Source organism: Heloderma suspectum, chromosome 4, assembly GCF_057233095.1.
Source record: "Heloderma suspectum isolate Gila_16-S chromosome 4, 16-S_ref, whole genome shotgun sequence".
NCBI classification, from domain to species: Eukaryota; Metazoa; Chordata; class Lepidosauria; order Squamata; family Helodermatidae; genus Heloderma; species Heloderma suspectum.
In genome coordinates, this window is record NC_139461.1 from 194,027,927 (window position 1) to 194,053,295 (window position 25,369).

General features: G+C 43.4%; 1 protein-coding gene across 3 annotated transcripts; it reads left to right on the top strand.

The window, feature by feature from the left end:
• Positions 1-587: 587 nt before the first annotated feature.
• On the top strand, positions 588-13,604 carry VCAM1 (vascular cell adhesion molecule 1). 3 transcript variants are annotated; one of them, XM_084851697.1, is made up of 8 exons: positions 588-776; positions 3,351-3,629; positions 4,816-5,136; positions 6,339-6,611; positions 7,357-7,623; positions 8,906-9,172; positions 9,487-9,708; positions 11,593-13,604. In XM_084851697.1, exons 1-8 carry the CDS (start codon positions 719-721, stop codon positions 11,751-11,753), a joined length of 1,848 nt encoding a protein of 615 aa, XP_084707823.1. In that variant the 5' UTR covers positions 588-718; the 3' UTR covers positions 11,754-13,604. The 3 variants fall into 3 exon arrangements, with proteins under 3 accessions (XP_084707823.1, XP_084707825.1, XP_084707826.1); XM_084851699.1 differs by lacking the exon at positions 8,906-9,172; XM_084851700.1 differs by lacking the exon at positions 3,351-3,629.
• Positions 13,605-25,369: the final 11,765 nt, after the last annotated feature.

Genomic DNA, 25,369 nt, shown 5'->3' on the forward strand with positions numbered 1-25,369 from the left:
AACTGCTGTTAAAAGTACGAGCCAGGTTTGTTTTTAAGGTAACCCTAAATATCGTAATAATTACAACAACCCGGTAAAGTTGGCCAGCATTATTATCCCCGCTGCAGGGTGCATGTGCACGCTGCGGCTGACCTCCCCTCAGGCTGTGCAAGGGTTGCAGCGACATTTGAACTCTGGACTTGCCGGGTTAACATTTTATTTGCACTTTTTTAAACCCTTACACTGCTTTATCTGATTTTTCTTGCCTCCCTTAGAGTGGGCCCTACTTCTCATTATATGTAAAAATGGGAAGACGCCAATTCCCCCCCCCCCGCGTTTACACTTATTTTCCCTCGCACACTTCCTTATCAGAGAGAGCCTTGCGCCTTTTTTTTTTTTTTCTAATGCTAACGTAACTCAGGAAGCAACAGAAGGCACCGAGTCCAGCGAGCGGCCGACTCCTCCTGGGCTGAGGGGGGAGAGCTTTCAGTTTTTACCCTGGTTTTATGGGGTTTCCCGCCATGGAAATTCCAGCCTTCTTCTCACGCCCCCTTCTCGTGCCCACCACCCCCTGCCTTTATAAAAAGAATGCGACGGAGGGTCCCGTTGCACTAGAGCAAACGCTTCCAAAGCCTCGCCTTTCTAATTTTGTTTTCCTCGAGGAAGCGGTGTCCGGCTTTGGCCACAGGCTTCCTTTTCTAACTCAGGTTCACTTCCAAACGAGAACAATCGCGTCCAAATGGCAAGAGACACTTCGGCAGTGACAGCGTTTTTGCTGCTCATGTCCATCCTAACTTGTGAGTTTGTTTTGCTGTTTTCTACACCTGGGGCTGCAGAGAGGAGCCTATGCTTGAAAGAGATATTAGTATTTTTCTACTCGAATATCTCCCCCCCCCCTCAGTTCAGAAAATAAGTTTATTTAGGCAGCAATCCTGTACTTCCTTACCTGGGAGTAAGCGCCACTGAAGTAAACTGAGCTTATGTCTGAGTAGACATTTATAGTATGTGCCCTTGATGATGCGTTTTACCATTGGTTTTCTTATATTTTGCTTTGATTTTGTATGTAGAGCTTTGGCTATAGGGCGACTCATAAACTGAATGAATGAGTAATGTCAGGCTCATTTTTAAAAAATGGTTATTAAATGCTGATGTTGTTAAATGATATGGTGATGCCCTCCAGATGTTTTGGACTTCGATGCTCATCAGTCCCAGCCAGCATAGCCAGTGGTCAGGGATTGTGGCAGTTGTAGTCCAAAACATCTAGGGGCACCAGGTTGGGGAAGGCTGTTTTAAATGATGATTGTAATGTAGACCTAAATCGTTGAGGTAGAAGGGAACTCCCATTGAATTCAGTGAGAGTTACTCCCAGGTAAGCGTGTATAAGGATTGCAGCCTAAGTGCTGCTGAGTTCAGTTTATTAACTATGTATTAAATATATCCAGTGATATGAATTTAATAACTTCTGAATTAATAACATAATTTACTGTCAGCTGTTTATATTTGTGAACTGTCACAGCCATAGACTTAAATGCGGACATCCACGTCTCAGTCCTGATTTGAAAATAAGGGCGCACTCCTATGCGTGTTTAGACAGAAAAAAGTCTTACAACTCCCAGCATGCCCTTTTTTCTGTCTTCACATGCATAGGAGTGTGCCCTTAGTCAGTATTTGTTCAGACAGTTACAGCCTGATCCGGGGCATGTTTACTTGGTTTAAGTGCTATTGAGTTCAATGGGATGCACTCCTGAAATAGGTGCATCTCCATAGTCTTGCAGCCTTGGAGGTGTAAATGGTGCTGTAAGCGGAAGGATCAAATATGATTAGCTTAATTTTTCCAAAGAGGTCAGAGTTGGGGAAAGTTGCCAGGGAAAGCAACTTTCCCCAACCTGGTGCCCTCCAGACATGTCAGACCACAGCACCCATAATCACCAGCCAGTGATCATAGGCAGGCTAGGAATGGTGGGAGTTGTACTCCAACGTGTCTGGTTGGCACCAGATTGAGGAAGGCTTGGCATATGAACAAATTACTGATTTAAATGGCACTAAAATCAGATTAAATCCAAATATTTGGGATTAAGTTATTTGTGAACTAGCCACTAGTTGCTTCCTTGTCAGCTCATATTCCTTACTAACAGGGAGTCTAGCTGTGTTCTCCAGGAGATATCAGGGATCCACGATAGAACTTTCTCTTCTCCCCTGCATGCCCCCCACCTCAAAATTTGCTCCAGTGGGTTGAGGTACCTTCTGGATAAGATTTGGGGTAGGGGGCTGCAGGGGGAAGGAGAGGGGGAGGAAGTCTCATTGTGTGAGTGGATTGCCAGTTGCATGATGATGGATTTCACCCTTAGGCTGTAATCCTATGCATACCTACCTGGGAGTAATTCCCCACTGTACCCAATGGGATGTACTTTCGAGTATGTATATATAGGATTGCACTATTAATCTAATTTCACTTGGGCACAATCCAGCAAAAGTTAATTATGACTAAGTCCAGCTCCTGAAAATACTACACAGAGGGGCAGGGGACCCTAGTCAATAGGGTGAACTGTGGTGTGTGCAGAATGGGGCGGGGGGGGAATCCCCCCAAACCAGGTGGTGCCACCTTCTATGAGTGGAGCCCTCCCATCCACAGAAGGCAGATACTGGATCCAACCCATGGTAAAGGTGGAAGCGACTGACTTTCAAGTGTACTTTTGTCTTCATGCTCATACAGACATGTGCAAGTCCCAAGTGGGTTTTGTGTTGATCTCTGCTAATAGGCATCTTCACATTCACACCAGTGAAAAATAACCTGCTTTTTGCCAACATGTGTGAACAGAATGCTGGATTAGATGGACCCTTGGTCTGATCCAGCATGGCTCTTCTTATGTTCTTATGGGGTTGAATCTAGACTTAGTCATACTTGGAGCAGACCCATCGAAATCAATGGGACTTGGTCATGATTAATTTAAGACCCACTGATTTCAAATCATGCCATAGGAACATAAGAAGCTGAAGCTTATACAAAGTCAGCCCATTGCTCCATCTAGCCCAGTATTGTCAACACTGGCAATGGCTCTCCAGGGTTTCAGGCAGGATTCTTTCCAAGCCATACTTGGAGCTCCTGGGCATTGAACCTGGGACTTTCTGCATGCAAAGCACATGCTCTACCACTGAACTATGACCCTCTCTGCTGAATAGGTCTGCTCTAAGTATGACTAAGTCTAGCTCTAACCCATGGTGTCTGGAGATGGATCACTGAGTATAGACAATCTTATGGATTTTAACATGTGCATGCCTATCTGGTGAGAAATACCATACAGGAGAATATAAGCCTATAGGACTGCGTACACAGATTCATCCTGAGGATGCTTCCTTTTCTCTTGTTTCAGCTAAAGCTTTTGAGATTGAGGACATCGTGCCAGGTCATGAAGTTGCTGTACAAATTGGTGATGAGTTGGTTCTACATTGCCGCACAATGGGCTGTACATCCCCGGATTTCTCCTGGAGAACCCAGCTGGACAGCCCATTGGGTGGGAGTGCAAGCCAGCAAGGAAGCAGCTCGCTCTTAACGATAAAGTCTGTTAGCTTCCAAAATGAGAATAACTATCTCTGTAATGCTGTTTGTGGGCCTCAACAAAGAGAAAAGAGAGTCAAGATTGACATTTATTGTAAGTAACTCAATTGTAATAGGAATAAGATATGTAATTCTCATGCATAACTACCTTAAATAATCTCATTTCAACCTATTAGTTAGAATAGGGGTGTTGAATATCAGACACATGGACCAAATCTAGCCTGCTTGGAGACCCAATCTGACCCTCCAGAGTTCCCCAGAAGGCCATTCCCCCTGCCTCTGCCCCCACCCCAATTTTAATTGTTTCGTGGCTTCCTGGTTTTTACAGTCTCCCGCCCTGCCCAGCTCCGCTCTAAAAGGTTGAGATGCCTCCCTTAGGGCTTAGTTAGTAAGTACTTTAAGGTACAATATGTTGCTCTGTGTGTGTGTGTTTGGGGGGTGGGATGCCTTTGGTCCCACCCACCACTGGAATACGACTCCTGAGAGGTTCTCCTAATTTTAATTCAGCCCTTGGGCTGAAAGAGGTTTGACAACCCTTAGCTAAATGTTGGACTTACGTTTTTGTGTTGGACAGAACTCTACCCCAGAATTTTAAACGCTACTTGTTTCACATATAGGCCCTGTCCCACTTGCTCTAAAACCAATCCATATTACAGAGATGGATTGAACACTAATTTATTCACTGTGAAAACAGCTGTTTTCCAATTATGTCCTCTCCCACCTTCCCTGAAATAGAGTAAGCCCAATTCTATATGCATTTGAAAAGGTAGAAAGCAGGAAGCGAGTCAGATATAAAACTTGAATCCATATATTTAATGGTGGCAATAAACATCGTCTATGAGGAATACTCACCTGAACCAACCTTGTTGAAATGAGTGGGAGTTGTACAAAGCACTATCAGTCCCTTGAACACCTTCCATTATTTTCAGTCCCAGTGCAGATTGCTTATTATAATTACATCTCTGTAGCAAATGTTCCAATTGCTTTTCTAAAGCGCATTCACATGTTGAGATGTATGTATAAAGTAGTTTTGAGAAGTACTTGTTCAACAAACATACTGCATTCACAAGTCAGGCAAGAACACTTGTTCCCACGTTGTCCTTTCACTTATCTTCAGCTGTGACCTAGCAGAGCTAGCCTGTGTCATAACTTGAGGAGCAGCTCATATCCAAAATGGTGGTCTAAATCATTCTGAATGCAGAGTATATGTTGAAATCTCAGCCTGAATTCATATGTTATTGAACCTTTCTCTAGTAACCCTTCTTTGTGTATTATTTTAGCATTCCCCAGTGATCCTATTATTAACATCAACGGCCCACTCATTCTTGGGAAACCAGCTAAAGTCACCTGCATTGTTCCTGAAGTGTATCCTTCTGACCGACTGGAAGTATCTCTGAAGAAAGAAGACAATGTTGTTCACAAAAAATATTTTTTTCATGAGCCAGCTATCCGATCAGTACTGACAAAACATGTGGATATTGTCTTTACTCCCACGGAAGAAGATATTGGAAAAGAGATCACATGCATAGCTGAATTGCCAATTGAGGACATGGAGTTCGAGCCCAAACAGAGGCAGACAACACACATGCTTGATATACACTGTAAGTATCTTAAGGTAATTGGGCTTCAGGACATATTCACATTAATGGTTGAAGGCCTTAGGAGGGCAATCCTATATACATCTATCAATGGGGCTTATTCCCAGGTAAGTGGGTATAGGATTGTAACCTAAATGTATTATCCTAAGCCTCACATACTTGCCATCAACAGTATCACACAAATATAACAGATTTAGGGCGCAATCCTATGGCTGCTAGTCAGGAGCCTGCACTCGGAGCCTGCACTTGGAGGTCGGTTCCCTGAGAACTGGCCTCCACCCCCTCCCGCGCTGCCTACGAGGCAGCGCGGATTGGCCCCATGCTCTGCGCTTGTAAGAGCAGTGGCGAGCAGCAAGAACGGGGCGTTCCTGGGGGCAGGGCAGGCGGAAGTGCCTTTCTGACACTTCCTATGCGTAGTCTGGTGTGTGTGTCCCCCGCTCTGACTTCCCACAGCTAGACAGCCGAAATCGGCTGTCTAGCCGTGAATGCAGGGCGGCCGAAGCACGGAGGGGAAGATCCCCTCTGCGTTCCCCTGCCCTGCATTGGATAGGCAGTTGCCTCTGAGTTTGGAGGCGGCCGCCTATCCTGATAGGATTGCACCCTTAAATTGTTTAGCTTATTACATTTGTATCCTGCCTTTCCTCCAAAAACCTTTCATTGGCATATAAGGTTCTTCCTCACTCCCCTCCACAACCCCACCTCAAGCTGCAGAGGGAAGGGCCATATTTTCCAAAAGTTATTCCCAAAGTAGTATCAACAAAGCATCTTCCTTGTAGTGGTCCAATCTGTCTCATGCCCAGTCCTCTCTATGGGAACCAAACGTGCCCCCGCAATATGAGCTGATATAACTGATGGAAGCTATTTTAGTAGAATTGGTGGAACTGCTATGATCAGATATGGAGATTTTACTGAGGATTGAACCTTATGATGGCTGATACATGATGATGGTTTCTCAGACATGTTATAGGTTTGATGGCTTGGGGATTTTGTTTTATGCTGTTAATGTATTTTTGCCTTGCTTTCTCTGTGTTTGTTTGGGTAGTTTTAATAGAGAAGTAACTCATCAATTTAATAAATGACTACATAATTTTTTGGCACATAATTTCCTTATGATTTTCAGTAGTCTTCCCATTTTTGGTGTTCACTGTAACATGTACATTTTATATTTCACTAGTTTAACTTGCTGACCTTTTGTTTTCTTCAAGATGGCCCACGGAATACTCATGTCACTGCATCTCCAGGCAACACACTGTTGGAAGGGGAAACATTGACACTTAGCTGTGTGACTGAAAGTCATCCACCAGCAAAGGTTGTCTGGAAGAAACAGCTGGCTAATAAAACTGTCCAGCTTATTGGAGAAAGTTACAATCTCTCCATCCCAAATGCTCAGTTCTGTGACTTGGGAATCTATATCTGTGAAGTCACGAATGAAGTCACAAATGAAGTGGAGAACAGAATGGTGTCCATCTCTGTACAAGGTATGAAGCTGCAGGGTGGGACATCTTGTCTATAGAGTTTCAGTTAACCACTAAAATATTAAATAATGAGATAACTGGATAAGAGAGTCAGAGTTATAGATTTCTGTCCTCACCTGCCTCTGTCCTTGTATGACTCTCTCATCTTTCATCTCCCAGTCAGCAAAGATAGTGTATTGACAAATAGTTTTGCCTTCCTAATTTCACCCAGCCTCATTTTATACTGGGTAAACTAAAAGGAACTAATTTGGTGTAACAAGATATTATTTATTATTATCCACAGAATGTGGATGAATCCTTGTAACCAATACAAACTGGTTACAAACCAGAGGTTTGGGGTGTTTTTATAATAATACTAGTGTAGCATTAAAATGGTTCTTAATACCATGAGTAACTCTGAGACTCCCTTATCAAAAGATTCTATATCCTAGTTACAGTCTAGTTCCACTGTGTGGAGATGATGTTCGGCTACTTCTTGGTGCCCTAGACTTGTGAATACAGACTTAGTCGAAAGGGGTAATCCTGAAGTGACTAGGAAGCAGCTCAAGGGATGGAGCTTTATGTGCACACCAGCTCTTCTATTTCTGCAAGAAATTGCACAAGTTTGTTAGACTGGATACAATCTCGTAAATGTCCACTTTACTAACTGCCAAGTACAGCAAGTAGGTGCATCTAATATACCTAACAATGTATATCTAACAATGAACACTAAAGCCAGGTTTGCCAATGGCTGTTTCTCTTCATGCAGGTGCCCCCAAACATCTCAACTTCTCCATCCATCCTGCCACAACAGTGCAAGAAGGGGAAAGTGTTACTTTGCAGTGCTCTGCAGAGAGCAACCCTGCTGCCAGGATCATCCTAAGGAGGACATCTGCCAATAAGGAAGTAGTGCTTGATAGCCAAGACGGCTTTGTCCACATCCCAAGAGTGACCCCTGATGATGCAGGAGACTATGAGTGTGAAGTGAAGAATGAATTTGGGAGAAGCAAAATGTCAGGAACTCTAAATGTGGAATGTAAGTTTTCATAATAACAATACCTAGAATCTATATAACATTTCTGAGCTTTAAAAGCACTTCACGCTACTTTATCTCAGTAACACAGCCTTGCAGGTTGAGATTCGCCAAGCCCCCTGACTTCTTGCCTTCAGGTGCCATTGAAGGCCCTTATTTTAGAAGGCCTTTTATAACTGATAATTTGACAGTGGTGTTCCTTTTTTTTAACTGAACTTTCTGATTGATTTGAATTGTACTCATACTGTTTTACTTGTATTGTAAGCCACTTTCTGAAAACTTTGAAAAGCGGGGTATAAATTGCTGAAATAAATAAATAAATAAACATCAATTCCCATACTGCATGTATGGGGCTGAGAGAAAGTTGGTTTGTCTTAAGGCTGCATGGGAAGTTTCCAGCTCACATTGTGCATTCTTAGCCATGCCACTATTCCAACTCTCAATTATATAATGTGCCTCACTGCTGGCTGAAGGTTGTGCTGCCCAGATAATGCCTTCACGCATTGTCAGATTTAAGCATGATCCGTGTAAGAGGTTCTTTATCAGAGTAAATTAAGCAAAGATAGAGCCCCTTGCTCACTAGAAATCAGCCTTCTCCATCCTGGTGCCCTCTGGATGTGTTGGACGCCAACTCCCATAATCCCCAGTCAGCACTAGCTATTGGGTATGTTGGTTGGGGTTGGTGGGAATTGTAGTCCAACACATCTGGAGGGGCACCAGGATGGGCAAGGCTGAAATTTTGTCTGGTTTAGAGTTGAGGAAGGGAAAGCAAGAGATGTATGTAAGCAAGTGCAGTTGCATGAACTTGGAGGCCAAAGGTAGACTTCCCATCATACAGAACATAGTACTGAAGATAGAACATGGTACCGATAGAACATGGTACTGAAGGCAACATAACTGTAAGCACATAGCTAGACCACATACCTACCTTCCTCTGTCTTCACTCCTTCAATCATAAGAGCAGACTCCTGGATGATGTTTCCATTGGTTGCGCAAAGAAAGTGGTTGGTATTTCCGCTGCACATTCTGGAAACGCCAATCCTGAATTTTGGCCCAGGACATTGCCTGTTTCTCTTCTGACCAGAAACAGGAGTGATTCCATTTCAATTCTTAGAAGTACAATCTCTTGGGCAGTGGCACTTTGGAGGTATTTGAATCATACCCCTTCTCCTGAAAAGATTTACAGCTCTTCTGAACTCAGAGTTGCCAGTTAAGCATGTGATGACTGCATAATCTGACTGCATAACATCAATAACAAAGAGTACAATTTTGTGTTTGGTTTTAGATGGGCCAAGGCACACAACAGTCAGTGTCACTCCTTCTAACACAGTAAAGGAAGGTGAAGCTGTAACTATGATCTGTTCCACCTATGGAAATCCCACTCCAAAGGTTTCCTGGAAAAAACAACTAGCAAGTGGAGGCTCGCAGTTTATTTGGGAAGGTGCTACCTTAACCATAGAGAATGTTCAGGCTGAAGATATGGGGCATTATGAGTGTGAAGGAGTTAACCAGGTTGGAAAAGACAAAAAAGCAGTGGAATTAATTGTTCAAGGTAAATTAAAGTTTACAGTGAAACAAGTTCTGCTTGAATTTGTGGGGTCAGATTGTACTCTTCTTTTTAGATTAGGGAAGAAATGAAACTAACATATTTCCTGAAATTCTCCTCCGAGGTGTAATGTTGGAATATTCTCCAGCTACATAAATACTTGCCAGCTATTTGAACACATTTTATATGTATTTAGCATCCTGTGATGTTTTTATTTCAATATTTGCCAGTACTCACAGTGTAATAGACCTTCTTTTTTTGATGATCGGATTGGTCGTTAACACTGCTACTTCCCCCCTCCCCCTTTCCTTTATCTTCAGTGTTTTCACCAACTACTCCAGCATTAACTGATCAGCCTGAAAGTGTTAGTGAAGTAGAAGATTTCACTATTAAGAGTACAACTGATAGTGCTTCACATGAAGAAGCTGACAACAAAGAAGATCCACTGGAAAATGAAACTACCAAAAATAATACAATCACATTTGTGGTGAATGTTATTGATAATATTACAAATCGTACAGAAGACAACGAAGTAATCATAGGTAGGCAATCCATGCCCCGCCCCCTCAGTAAATGCATATTCATACCAAATGATGTGGTGGTCATGACTGTCTATTCAGTTGTATTCTGCCATCCCTCCAGGGAGCTCTAGGGCACTTGCAGCAACACTGTACTATAGGTTAGGTGGAGATAGAGTGATTGGTCTTAGGTCATGGCAATTTGAACCTGGGTCACCACAGTCCAGTAATCTATCAACAATACCGCACTGCTGCCATAGTATTAATGGTCATGAATGGCAAAAGAGCATCAATTTTAAATAAAGCATCCTCTTTACCAATAGTTTATTTCAGTTCATTGCAAAATTGGAGTAGATTTAACACACAGTTATATCTGAGCTGCAGTCTCTACATGCAAGGCTTCTTGGTCTCGATGCGCAGGGCGTGATCAGAACAACAACAAGCACTTTCCTAGCTACCACTTACTGCAGTACCAAAATAGGCACCAAAAGATATCCCCAGTTAACACAAGAAGTTGGCTATCGTGCTTGCCACACGTGGGTATTTCTCTGGTCTAGTCTGGTGCATGCCATGTGGTTGCCCAGCTGCTAATTTTAATCTGAAGCAAGAAAACATGGCCTAGTTTAACATTGTTTTGAATAACTGTGAATATACTGCACTGCATTTCTAGTGAGGCTCATTTTGTACCCTTGTCTAAGTCTCTGGATCAGGTGCTTCCCTTTTTCCTGTGCTAGTTTTGTTGCTGGAATAAAATACATTGCTAGGCCACAAATGAGATATATTTTTTTTTAATTGACAAAGTTGTAAAACCCTGAGAAAATAATAAAAGGAAAGGAGAATAGAAATGCCATGTTTTTATCAGCGTTTTCTTTGCTTCAGTGAGGATAAGTGGGACCTATAACAAAACGCTGCAGTGTGAAGAGTTCGAAGATACAGCCATTCTGTTGTAATCACAGTCCTTGCCCCATAGTTTTCCTTCTCCCAACAGTTAGATAGCATTCTGTGTTCAGTCTTCCATGGGCTGTTTGGGGGCATTTCCAGGGCTGGTGTCACTGGTTGGCATGGTGAGGCATAAGGGCCCACACAGAGCAGGGGGCCCACTGACAAGAGTCCCCTGGACCTACTCTTCCTCTTCACCATTGCAGGCTGCTTGTTCACACGCCTTTGGCTCTGGCCCAGACAACAGTGGTGGTGTGAAGGATTAGCAGTAGATGCCATTGCCTGCTTGCTCATCTGGCAAGAAAGCAAGTGGTAGCAATGAAGAGAGAGGAAGAAGATAAATAACAGTGCTGATGAGAAGGTAGACTCACTGAGGGAGAGGGACCCATGGAGGGTGTCTTGCCCAATGCCCCTCCAAAACCTGGAGCCAGTGCTGGACATTTTTTCCCTAAAGGATTTTTTCCCTATAGATGTTTTTCACTTCTGCAAACCCCGGGGTTCCCCCTTGGCTACTGATACCTTTCTCTTATGCATCAATGGCTACTACTCCTGATGGCCACCTCCAGTATCAGAGGCAGTATGCCCATGTACACCAGTTGCTGGGGAAAATGGGTGGGAGGGTGCTGTTGCACTCATATCCTGCTTGTGGGTGTCCTGTGGGCAGCTGTTTGGCCACTATGTGAACAGAATGCTGGACTAGATGGACCCTTGGTCTGATACAGCATAGATCAGATTCTTATGTGGATGGATGGAGCCATTTTGGCTACATAAGGACCAACATCTGAAGAACTGAAATCACTGTGTGTATGTGGATGGATGGATGGATATAATGCCCCAAGCATTTGAGTGTAAGCAGGGGGTAATGTCAAATCAAGAAAGGAAGAAAATGTTTTGCTGTTGGGATACTTGTCCTTAAGACAACATCTTTCACTCAGCTTCTTCTACTTCCTTTTCTCTCAATTTTTCTAGCCAAAATGGAAGAACCAGATTACGTGATTCCTGTGATCATCGTCGTTTCTTGTTTAGTAGCAGCAGCAGGTCCCATGGCAGCAGTATTGATTTACATCTCTAGGAAGGCAAAGATCAATGGATTCTACAGTCTTGTAAGCTCACTGAAACAACAAGTGTAAGAAAACAAAAAAGAGTAACAACACATTTTCTGCAAGTTTAGCAAGCAGATGACATCGTGTATTACTTTGAAACTTTGGTGGCCTTTCTCATCATAACTCAGCGTGAGATGCATTGATTCATCCTGCTCTGATAAGGACCTAAACCAAAATTATGCAGTTTCATGAGATGCTGAGAAGCCAGTGTGGTGCAGCAGTGGTTAATGTGTTGGGAAGACTCAGGTTTGTCCCCACCCAGCCATAGCAATCACTGGGTGACCTTGGGCCAGTTGCTAGGGGTGCTTCCAGATGAGGCTTTAATTGTGCAATCATCTTGACTCAAAAATGGATTTTTATGGGGAGTTTAAATGACATTATATTCCATTTGTAATCCTCTTGTGATTTTTTCACCACAAAAATCAGTTAAAGAGGGAAATATCTGTACAATGCATTTTGATTGCTAGCGCTAGGAGGTGTCCAGAAGCACCCCATTCCTCAGGTAACCTACCTCACAGGGTTGTTGTGAGGATAAAATGGGTTCAGGCAATGTGTGCTGTCCTAAGATTCTTGGTCTACTTTAAAAATGTGATAAAACTTTTTTTTGTAACTAAGCTAAGTGGAGTTGGGGTGGAGAGACACTGCCTGCTAACAACAGGAGAGTTTTTATTATTATTTTTGAGTAGAACTTCCTTCACAGAAGGAAATCCGAGAACATTAGGCCTTCCTTGTACCTAATATATAATTTCCTGAACACATGTGTCATACGAAATTGAACATTTTAAGTTGCAAACCTGAAATAACCCAATTACATTTGTTTATAGATATTGTATTCTACATGAAGTAGAACAGTAGTCATCAGACTATTCAGAAAGTAACATGGTGTGTTTGTAATATTGTGGAGCTTTTTCTTTTCAGTATGGATATGATCCAACAGAAACCGATCATTTTAAAGTCTGATTTATTTCAGTAGGAGATATTTTTAAGTGTGCACTTAATTCTTTTATTGAAATCATTAGTACTTAAAAGTGCTTAACTATGACAGAAAGCAGTGTGTCTAGTAATAATATATGTTTATAGCACCATGTTCGTATATGTATCCCATACTCCCTGCTCATTTGTATTACTACAGTCTAGCAGTCTCATAAAGCTACACTACTGTGAACTGAAGTTCTGTGAGGAGGACTATGGAACTCTAATGGAGATACTCAGCACCCTTTCCAAACTACAGCTCCAGGATTCTTACACAACAATTAAGCTGGTATAAAACTGACATAGGTTTCTAATGTAGGTATGTTCAGTGATTTCATTCTTGAGGTCTGAATAAAATCAAGGCTGCAGTCCTATGCACGCTTACTAGGGGTGTGAGTTCCACTGCACTCAGTGTGACTTAATTCTGAATAAATATTGTTATGACTATGTTGCACAGTGTCCTCCGCTCATACTAAGTGGCGCAAATAAGATAAGAGTTAGAATTAGAAGGTCTCTTTTAAAGTAAAAAAACAGCTGAACTGACATTCAAAATCTACTATGAGGGATGCTCTTGGCTGTATTTTACAAAAGGAATGAGCTGAACTTTGCACACCTGACACTGCCACTTAGTTTCCCCTGGAGGAATGGGTTTGTCCTCATTTTTTAAGAAGTGTTTTGACACCCCCACCCACAAGTTCATGTTGTTGGTACTTTTACTTCTTGCACAGTATTATTTAAATCTGTTTGTCGTGACAGTTTTATTCTGTGAAATAGAATATTGGTGTTTACATTACCTCTGTCCCCATCTGTAAATCCTTGTTTGGTAGGATGGAGAAGTAGCCAAAATGCTGTAACTAGCTGATGTATGATTAACTTTGTAAATAAAAGTACTTTTCCTTACTTTATAAGACTGGCTCTGTCATAAGGAACTTGCTAGACTTCACAGAACTTCCAAAGTATTACTATAAACCTTGATTTGCTTAGTTGTAACTGCTATCACTACTGCAGCTGTAGGCCCAGAAGTGTTCTATCGGTCACTGGAAAAGGAACTAGTAGGAATGGCATAGCTGTGGCTTCATACTATGTCTACTGTCTACTTTCTTACACCCTAGCAGTGGTAGCTACATTGTGATAGCATTGGCAGTATAAGCTAAGGACAGAGGTGAGGAACCAGTAGTTTGCAGGCCCCAGGGTATGGACAGGGCTGGTCCAAGACATTTTACTGCCTGAGGTGAAGGACAAGATGGTCCGTTTCATCCTTCACCCCCACAACTGAACTGGCAGTTGAATCTTAGGCCCGATCTACACTCACGGTTTTTCACGCTTCCGATGAGTCTTCGTTCCCCCCCTTTCACATGACGCTCTCGCTGTTTCATTTTGGAACTGCAATTTCCCGCTGCCCTGTTACCGCTTTCATTACCCTGATATTCCGTGATTTCCGAGTAGATTTCATTCATGTGCTTTGCTTTTCCGCTTTTGTTAAAGTATATGGGCGTGGAATTCTCCTCCCACGCCTGTCCATATATGGCGGTGTTTGTATTTCCCTCCCGTCCAATCACAGCTCTCAACGCCCCCATGCGGTCTTCCAGCTACTGATAGCATCACTTCCTCAGCACTCGGAGTTTTATTGCCAACTTTTACCTCCTCCTATCCCCTGCTTTGGCTTTAAAAAAAAAAAATTAAGTTAACTTCGAAGAAGTGTAGCTTTTCCAGCCCAATTTCTCTGTACACTAGGGATGGTGGAGAATCCTATGCATGTTTAGACAGAGGAAAAACGCCCATTGATAGCATACACACTTTTTTCGGTTTTTGGGGGTACAGTCAGGATGAGGAAGGCATTGAAGATGGGACTGGGGTTGCACAGAAGGCGACCCAAGCAGATTTGACAGGTGCGAGGGCAAGAATTGCCTGCTGATTGCATCTCCTGTCTCTGCATTTCTCAATCGGAGAGAGAAGAGAGTAAAATGCCTCCCTGCAATGAAGGGAGACACATCTGATCCCCCACCCCTCCAAGCTCAGAAGCAACATCCTCTGTTGTTTCAGAGCACCCTATTGAGTTCAATGTGGCTTACTCCCAAGTAAGTAAGTGTCCAGGATTTGGGCCGTGAGAAAACAGTACAGCAGAAGTTAAGCTATAGGGAGAAGGAGAGGGGGGAAGGGAGCATGTATAAAGGCAGTCAGTTGTGATCCTACATTTAAAACGGAAGCAGAAAACCACATTTTAAATGCAGGATTTTAGGCTGCTGGCAGATCCATATTTTTCTACTTCACTCCATGGAGGCAGATGTTCTCTGTGACTGGATACTGGTTTTGTGGGTCTCACCTTTAAAAATAATATGAAATTATGAGGATCCCTTTTTTGATTTTATGTACTCTTGTTTTACCCAGTACCTCCCAACACATTGGCTCCCTAGTGTATGGGGGAGTCTTCTTTTTCAGCCAAGCAGGAGAAAGCCTTCGAAGTTAGGATTTCACTGGCTATTTAGGGCACAATCCTATGCATGTTTAGACAGAAAAAAAGTCCTACAATTCATTGGAATGCTGGGAGTTGTAGGACTTTTTTTCTGTCTAAACATGCATAGGATTGTGCCTTTCATGCAATTCATCTGGCAGAGCTTGGCATCTTTTAAGATTTTTTTTTAAGTTGCTTTAGGCACTACTGCTTGGGTGGGAAAGCAGCGTCTGTCACCTCCAAATCAGAAGTCAATTTGCTTTCAATGGGATTTCCTTCTGCGGCAGACAAAAACAGGGCAGTCTTCGAAGCTTTGAAGCTTTGAAGACACAAGCAGACTCCCCAAAACCCGAGCACCGGCTGTCAAGGGCTGGCATGGGGAAAACAGCCTTGGCAGACACCACCCAGCCTCTCACCCTGGCCTCCAGCAGCTGGGGGAAGAGGATAGGTACCTCCTTCTTCCCTCCACCCTCACCTGCAACAGTGGGGGTGGCAAGGGACAAGGTGGTTGTTTTCCGTAAGGCCAGGAAAACGTATGGAAAATGACGAGCCTCTCCTGCGCCACTGCCGCTGTAGCAATGATGGGGGGAGGATGAGAGGTGCTGCCTTCTTCCCCTCTTCTTGCTGAGGGAACTGGTGTCGGGCGGGCGGAGCGGCAACTTCTTGCTGGGCTTCAAGCCCCAACTGGATGCTCATGCCATCCCTACACACACACAGGGATAGCGGAAGAGAGGGAGGGTGGACGGGGAATCGGCAGAAGCAGGAAGAGTTAGCCGCCTTCTTTAAGAGCAGGAAAAGAGCACACTGCTCGAGTGTGAACCGTGCTTGCACATTCGATGAAGTACTCGAATGGGAAAACAGGATGAGTGTGAATAATCACATTTTAATGTGATGGCATTTAACTTGACAGTATTCCAACTTCATTGCGCTAGCGGACACAGTGTAAATCCAGCCTTACTCAACAGTGGTGATAGGATAGCATCTTCTGTTGCACCTAGCTGGGGAGGTGCAGGACAGGCCTCATGGCCCACCCAGCTTTCTTCTCCAACATCTTCCCTGCCACTCCTCACCCTCTGGTATCTGCTGCCGGAGGAGGCTGCCTCATTCTTCCTAATGGTAAGGCCTACCCTTCTTGGAGGATAAAGCATTAGTGAACTCCACGGGGATAAACTGGTGAGTAGAATAGAAAGGAAATTTCACATTAGGACTTTCAAAAGGCCAAAACGAAACCGGTAGTCAGTCAACCCTTTCTTCAGGGGTCAGACAAAACCACCTCAGGCAGCTGGTTCTGGGTGTTGTTAAAGATAAGCAAGTTCTCAGTTGTTTAATTTTTTATTATTTATTAGCAAGGAAGGGGTTCAACTTGAATTGTTCACCTTAAGTTACAAGATCTTGGGCCAGGGCTAGTGAAGGTTCCTTTTTGAAAGAGGAAATGGCATTTCCAGACATGGGCTTTTCCAGCAGTCTCATGCTCTTTTTCTGATGACTCACATGTTGGAATTTTAGATATCGGCTGTGCAGTTCTTGTGCTGATCACTGCTAGTCCAAACATCCCAGTCAGATAAAGCAGCAAATATTATGCAAAAAGCCAGCAATCTTTGCTCCAACATCTCTCTGCCCAGGAAATGCCTACACTTTCTATTAGTTATTTTCTGTTTGAGGAAGCTGATGTCTGAAAAAAACGTAATAGGTTCTCTACCTGAGGCAGCAGTACCAGCGATTCTGAGAATAGCAGAATTTAGCTGTGTAAGGAGGAAGAGCAATAAATGGGAAAGTAATACTGATGCTAGGTGACCATGTTTATCACTGAATAAAAGGATTGCCCAACTTCTTCTTACATTTGGGCCCACTGGATGTGACATTTCCCCTCTACTCTTCTCACAACTATTATTTGCTAATTGTCGGGGTTGATTGGTTGATCTTCTATGAATGCGAACAAATGACTGGAAATCTCTCCTGCCTCTTTCTGCGTTTCCACGACACTGGAAGGAGAAACTAACGGAGTACTGGATTTTTAAAAAGGAATCAGCTTTGCTGTGAGCAGGGTTCCACAAGCAGATTCTCTGCACCAGTAAAAATAGCTTCACAGAACATACTTCTGGGTGGGGGTAGGGGGTTGGAGTGAACATCATCTGACTGGCAGGGGCCACTCAATCAATAAGAGAGGCTTCCCCCCTCCCCCCTTTCTCCTTTCCCCTGAAAGTCCAGATGCACCTGCATTTCAGGATCAAGCCTAATGGAGCACAATGGGAGTTACCTCTGAGTAGACAAACATTTGCTTGTGCTGGGAAAGGGGCAGAGGAAGAACACAAAGAGAAACAAGACCCCGTTTTAACCCGCAGGACCTCATTGACCACAATGGGAGTTACTTCTGAGGAGACAGTAATGGACTTGCTGTGGGAAAGAGAGCAGGAAACACAAAGGCAGAAACCAGGCCCCATTGTAACCGGCAGGATCTCTATAAGGAAGCTGTGAAGTACTTACTTCCTAAAGCAATGAACTGGAGCCTCGAGATCGCGCTTAATCGCATTTAAGGAATTGGGCTTTAAAATGTGCTGTGTCAACTGAGGAGCTTCTCTGTTATTTCTGTGGTCATTGAGAGGGCAAGCCTCATTCAGTACAATAGAAGAAAACACCCCTTGACTGGGGTCACAGTGAAAGACATACCTCTGGGCAAGGCTAGCATACCCGAGCTAAATGCAGGGCCTGGGGCATACAACAACTATACCAGGGAGAACCCGACTTAAGGAAAAGAATCGGACTTTAAGCAGTCTCAGGAAATCCAATTTTTCCCTGATAAGCTCTGGGGTGGCTGCTGGATGGCCACAACGTCATGTATCCCTAATGACCTCAACATGCTGCAGGCTCAGAGTAAGTAGCTGGTGGAACCCCCTCCCCCCACCCCCCGGGGTGCGGGGGTGGCGGCTGCAGTTTGGATTGGAAAGTAATTCAAAGGGCTGGATGCGCCTGATCTCATCTGATCTCGTAAGCTAACCTCGTAACCTGGTTCATACTTGGATGGGAGACTGCCTGAGAATCAGGCTTCCTGCATTGAGCAGCAGATTGGACTCCATGGTCTTGTAGGCCCCTTCCAACCCTACTATTCTATGATTCTTGACTATGACACACAAGGTGGATCATGCAGCTGGGAGGTTTTTAAGATGGAGTTTAGCTGGGAGAAACAACTGGGAACAGCGGGGTGGGGGGATTGCTATGCAAGGGTTCAAGATGCCCCCAAACTTTATCTTTTTGATCAGCAGTTGTGCTGCCTATGGTAAGAATCTATTGCTTCCAAAATGCTCTGTTTCTTTCTTTGTAATATTTGTTGTTCGCATTCAGACCCATTCGGGATTGGGGAGGGCAGTTACTTTTCAGAAGTAGTAGCAGAGCTTCTGCCAGTGGCTGTTTCCTGGTAGACGTCTTTTTATTTACACAAAATGCCCTGGACAATGTGCAATTCCAGGGCACTGTAGAAGGCGGGCGGGGGCGGGGGGATGGTTTCCACCACAAAAATGGCACCCACCAAAAGACAGAACATCTCAGCAGTCCAGGTAAATACAGGGTTGGCAAAATAACACAAGCAACCCAACAGTTTAAAAAAGAATAAGAGACCAAAAAACCCCCCAAAGACCCTGCCCATAAATGTAACAAAACAAATTCCCTTTTAACAAATTACAAAATGAATGTTGTTTTCACAAATTAACTTAATAAATGTGGTTTGGTTATTAAAGAAAAACAAATGGAGTAATGAAATGGAAAAAAAATAAAAGACAACATAAGTGTCCACTGCCCTCTCATCCAAAGGAAACTAAACGTTTTAGTGCTACCCCTGGACAACTTACTTATTTCTCTGAGAAGTAGAATATTTGTATATTCTACAATATAGAATATGCAAATATTCTGAGGGGATAGTCAGAGACAGAGCAAAATCTGTCATGTAACATTTGAGGTGAATGGTAAGGGGGGAATTCATTTTGGTTCTAGTGCTTAACTTTTTTTTTAATGTCATGACCTACTGTTGGTATTTGCTCATCAGCCTCTTTTCTTCAGAGTCATGAAAAACCACATCTCAACCTCCAGTGCCTCCCACTATGATCTGAGCAATCCCTTTGCCCTCCATAGTTCTATCAGCCAATTCCACAAATATTTCTGGTGTGACTGAGACGTACACTGCTGCTACTTAAACACAGGAGAAATGGCAAAGTCGCCTGCAGTCTAAAAACAGCCAGCTCCTCTGTGCAATATTTGAGTGGCCACAAATGGTGGAAAACTCAGCACACTTGTGTCACCCCAGCCCAGTCCAGAAATTGTGTTTGGTTAGTGATGAGGCAGTCCTTCATTTTGTTCTAATAATTTGTGATGAAAAGTCAGTCTCATTAGTAATAGGTCCTACAAGCCGGTTTTAAGGTGACTTTTGGGGAATGCCTCCCCACTGCCATGCCCCGTAACTGGGATATCTATGAGGAAATCAAAAACTGCCAATATAATAAAGTCTTTCTACAAATCTATGGTGCAACCATACTTAGAATACTGGGAAAGATGCAGAAAAGGACAACCAACATGATAACAGTCCTGGAGCAACTCTTCTGATGAGGAAAGTTTAAATATAGAGCATCTCTAAACCAGCCTAAAATCCCACATTTAAAATGGGCTTTCTGCTTCCATTTTAAATGCAGGATCACAACAGACTCCCTTTACACGTGCTTCCTCCCCCCCCCCTTTCCCCCTTATCTGAGTCTTCAATATGTTTGGTGCTGTGGTCCGATCTTTTAAAAAATTGAATAAAGGTCATTTCGTGTGGGAGACACCCTGGAGGTTGACGACATCATCAAAAGGACCTGCAAACTTCCATTAGTAACCAATCTCAAAAGCAGGATAAAAACTCCCTGAAAAGAGGCCTATGGCTACACTCAGAGGTGTAAACTATGGGGTGTGGGGGTGGGGCTCAAGCCCCCTCCAGGATTTCCCGGGAGGGGGACAATGCCCCCTCCAGGCAACCAGGTAACATCGGTGAGCTCACAGCCTGGCTGGCAGATTCATCAGTCAGTCTCCAGTTGTCTGTATATTCAGCAAGTTCTTAGGAGGCACATTACTGAGTTTGTTTGCTTGTTTATGCATAGATATGAAGGGAGGGGCCAGTGGGGATCTTCTGGGGAAAATTATTATGAAGAAACAATGGAGGGAAAAGAATAGCCTGGAGGGCGGGAAAGAAAGAGCGGGTAGATCTCACCTACCAATCAGGCCCGGGATGTAGAAAACCTGCCCTGTGAGCGGAAGAAGCAGTTCTTTCCCACTAGCAGAAAATTTGTAGAGAAGGATTTGTCTGCTCCCCCGTGAAACATCACCACTTTCGAGAGAATGGTGGGTTGGCTGGGCAGCTGGGGTGGTAGTAATTCCAACATTCTTGCCAAAAAGAAAGAGGAATTCTGCTCCCCTGGGGCCTAGGGGCTGTTTTAAGGAAACAAACATTTCCATCCCATCTCCATTTTTTTATATAGCCATGTGGGATACCTTGAGGGAGCGGGGGGCAGCTACCCATTTATGGGAGGGGGAGAAGAGTAGTAGGTTTTCATACACAAAGTGAATATTTGTATTGTCTCAATGAATGAATATGTGACATGTTTTCTATCCTCCTGCAGAATCCTGTTTCCTTGATTGAACTACAGGCCACAATCACCACTATGGAAAGATTTCTTGTGAAAAACACACAAAAAAAGTGCCGAGGTTAGCCCTGCAAAGACTGGTGAAAGTTCCACTGGCTGCTGCTCTGCTCTAGAAAGATTCCATAGCCTTGGAAGCTCAAATTTTCCACCATGCAGCTGTTCAAGTTATGGCTGCTGTTGAAGGTGGGGTAAATGTTCATGTCATTTGCTCAGAAGGAAAACAGAAGCAAACGCAAGAAGCTAGAAAGGCAGTGCTGAAAATTTTATCTGCTGTAAGATATCTTGCCTGTCAAGGCCTTGCAGTTCGTGGCCACCCTAAGGATCAAACCTTAGTCAACTCTTGCTGCTTTGTGCTGATGATGTTCCCCAGCTGAGATCATGGCTGGATCGTACAAATTGTGAATGAATTCTTAAGATCCTGGCTCATAGTGTTCTATGTACATTCATGAGAGGGACTGAAGCAGCTGTTTACTACAGTATAATTGTGGATGAGACAACAGATAAAGGAGCAGGTTTCATTTTCCTTTTGCATTGCCACAGAGGAAATATCTGTGGAGGAATTCTTTTTTTGGTTTTTATGAGACTGATGCTATAACTTCTAAAAATTATTTTTGCTGTTTTGAAAGATGTACTCTGCTGCTGCAATCTTCCTCTTGGTAGGTGCTGTGGCCAATGCTATGATGGCGCATCAAATGTAGCTGGACGCATTAGCGGACTGCCAGCTCTTGTGAAGGAAGAGGAACAAAGCACAATCTATGTGTACCGTGTGGCCCATGCTGTGAACTTGGTGGTGCAGGATGTATAAGGAAATGTTGCCATGTATAGAAACTTTTTGAGTGAAGTAGCTAACTTTATAACTTTTGTCAGAAGTTCACCCAGATGTCTTGCCTGGTTTAAAAACTTTTTTTAGAGCAAAGTTTTTTTAGAGCAAGGAAAATGCAGCATTTAATTATGAAAGTGAAAGAAACCGCTTTTTTCACTTGTGTATTTGTACTGTTATGCTATACCACAGTACCGGCTAAAGGTTATGTAGCGGAAAAGCAGGAACAGAAGCACTCTTTGTGTAGTGTTCAGATCTCAATTCTGTGACGAAACTGAAAGTATTTCCTGCGGATTAACAGCCGTGTGTAGAAAAGCTTCAATTGTGTTTTTAATTTATTTGCTTTTGTGCTATGTTTTAAGATTTTTTTTAATTAAGATTTTACTGTTAGCTTCTTTGAGTGCCATTCTCTGAAATTTGCTACTACAATATGTAGTGCTGGCCACCAACCTGGACCGCTTTAAAAGGGAATTAGACAAATTCTTGGAGAATAAGGCTATCCATGGCCATTAGTCATGATGGCTATATCAGAGACAGTATGCCTCTTTATACCAGTTGCTGGGGAACATGAGCAGGAGGGTGCTATTGCATTTATGTCCTGTTTGTGAGCTTCCCATAGGCATCTGGTTGGCCACAGTGGAAGAGAGCGCTGGAATAGATGGGCTGTTGATCTGATCAAACAGGGTTCTTATTATGTTCTAATGGACTTTGTTGCATCTGTTGAAAGAACAGATGCAGTTTAACACCATCTTCTTACTTCTCCAAGCGAGTTTTCAAAATGAACTCATAAATCCAGACCCAGATGGAGGTTGGAAGAACTCTTGCTTGTTCATTCTGTGTACGTGACAACATGGCACCAGAAGGGAAGCAGCAGCAAAACTTGCAGCCCGGGGTTTCTAGAAAAAGATGTGGCTACATTCCAGTATTTCTAAACAAACAGTTCCTTATCAGATGTGTGCATGGCGTGCATCAAAAACTGCAGAGAATTGACAGTATAATCTTGGCAAAAGACAAGCACTGCATCACTCAGCACAGACTCACAGGTCCATTTTGTCATCACGAGAACCTATTTCACCAAGGCTTTTAGTTAATTAAATAGTCGATACCCCTCTTTGTTTTCTTCTCTTGTTGTCATTCAAATTTGGTTTTATTGGCATAGGCAGTCTTATAAATGTTACTGTTTATATGCTGTCTTTCACAATTTGCTGGAAAGGCAATATATGAGTAATCCAAGTAAATAAGTGCTCACGGAGATCAGATCTTGTGACGGCTGCACCAAACGGAGAGCTTCTGTATCCCAACCCACATTTACTATAGCTCTGCTCAGCCTACCACTGGCAGCATGTAGATTGTGAATGATATAGCCATCTTCAAATATTTGAATGGCCGACCCATAGATGATGGAACAAAATGTTTTCTGTTGCTCCACAGAGTAGGACTTGAACCAAACAGTCCAAATTACAAGAAAGGGGGTTTCGACTAAACATTTCGAAGAAATGCCTGACAGTACAAGCCGCTCAATAGTGGAACAGACTGCCTCAGAAAGCAGCAGTCAGGTTTTTAAGCAGACAGCAGCCACCTATCAGGGATCTTGTAACAGCAGATTTCCTGCATTGGTTAGGAGTTGGCCTTTGAAGTCCCTTCCAGCTCTATTATTCTAACTGCTTAGCCCACTTCAGAGTCTCCATAGGAATGGCAGGCTGATTTGGATCACTCACTCTTATAAACTTATGGATTCAATAGGTTTATAGAATGCTCTGGCTGATTGATCAACTGATTTCAAAAGTTGCTTTGTTGATGGCCTGATGGACTTCTGGAATGAGAGGCTGATGCTAGCTCTTGAGAATCTCATTGTCCCAGCTTCCGCAGGCTAAAGACCAAAGTTAGTCACTGGAGGACTGCATGGATTCTCTCCAGATAGACGGTTACTTATATGGGTATTGGCAACTTTTTCATTTTCTTCCTGCAAACTTTCTTTGGAATTGCCCAGCCAGTCAGTGAGTGAAAACACTGGTCCCCAAAGTGAAGGAAACCAGAAGATGGAAATTTGATCAACATTTCAACACTGGACTGATTGGCTGGATTTTCTAGATAGTTTGTTGAATGGATAGAATGCAGTGTGGGGAAATCTGTTCTGTATCTCTGCACACTGTCAGCAGGGAGAAAAGCAAAGGGGGCAAAAATTGGCAGCTATCCTATCAGAGTGAAGGTCTTCCCTGAAAGTTTGAAATATATGAAGTGAAATTGCCCATGGTGGTACCGTGCACTGGATATTTCGACAGTAATTTATGAGATTTAAGGGATCATTAGCCATTTTACAGCCTTTGCACATAAAATATCAGTAATTCTAAACAGGTGCAGCCCGTTGAATTGTTTGGAAATAATAAAGACGTTTTGATTATATGATGATTGTTAAATCTCTAAGGAAGGCCTTATTTCTGTGTCACTGTGTGGAAGGATAGGCCTCATCAGCAGAGGCTGGTGGCTCTGATTTCGGTAGGGCTCTGAATCCATTCTGGGTTTCAGCCAGAACCAGCCAGAACTCTAAAGGAACTCTTCACAGTGCAGTTCAGGAGGCAGAAAACATAGTATGTTTCAAATGCCTCCTGAAAATGCACTTCTTTAAGCAGGCTTCCTCTAGCTTGTAATTAATCATAATTAATCCTGATTCTACTCCATGTTGATGTTTTTGATTTGCTTCTATTGTTCTTGTACCTAAATTATTTTTAATAGTGTATTTTAAGCTGTGGTTTTAATATTGTTCTACAGTATGTAAATCATGGAGGGAGCAATCGAACTCTGAGGCAACCACCTATCTGATGCAGGGCAGGAGAAGCGTGGAGGGAATTGTCCCCACCGCGCTTCAGCTACCCCGCATTTGTGGCTAGACAGCCGATTTCGGCTGTCTAGCCGCAGGAAGTCAGAGGAAGTGGCAGCTGGATGACACAATGGATGTGGCATACTGGATTTCCAACTTCCTCGCCCTGGCACTCCCCCAGGAATGCCCCGTTTTCACTGCTCTGCACTCCTCTTCAGAGCACAGAGCTGTTCTGCGCTGCCTACGAGGCAGTGCAGGAGGGGGTGAAGGTTGGTTCTCAGGGAACTGACCTCGAAGCACGGGTTCCAAGGTCGGCTCCTGGGAATCCACCTATCCTATGGCTGTCTAGCCACTGACTAGCATCCATAGGATTGCGCCCTTAGGGATTTTATTATATTAAGTAGTATATAAGTATTAATAATAAATAAATAAAGTATGGATCCAACATCCTTGTTACTCTGAGAACGTGAATAGCCTATGCATGCAGCCCTGCAGGAAAACAAGATGGTTGGATTTCTCTGGGGCAGACATCCACAGGCTTTCTATCCCAGCTGAGGGCCAGGCATGTTGTAGTGTGCTCAGCTGAGCACTGGTAGGACAGAAGAATTTAGGGGGTTCCACTGAAGCTTATGGGGGTAGCTAACATGCATAGTTGCACTGGTGGGAGGAAAACAATTTGTGTCTTTGGTTGATTCATTTCTGAAGGCCAGTTTTAATTAGTGAATCAAAATTAAGGGCACACTTGAGTTGTTAAAGGCTATATTGGTTCTGCTGGGTGTGGGAAGTAGAATGAAGAGAAACTATTAAAGATGGCCTTTTCTTGGGGGCTTCCAGACAAGGCTCCTATGCTACCAATTCAAAGACGCTGTACAGCTATTCCATCTGTTCTTCTGCAGTAAGAAAAAAGACAGACGCAGT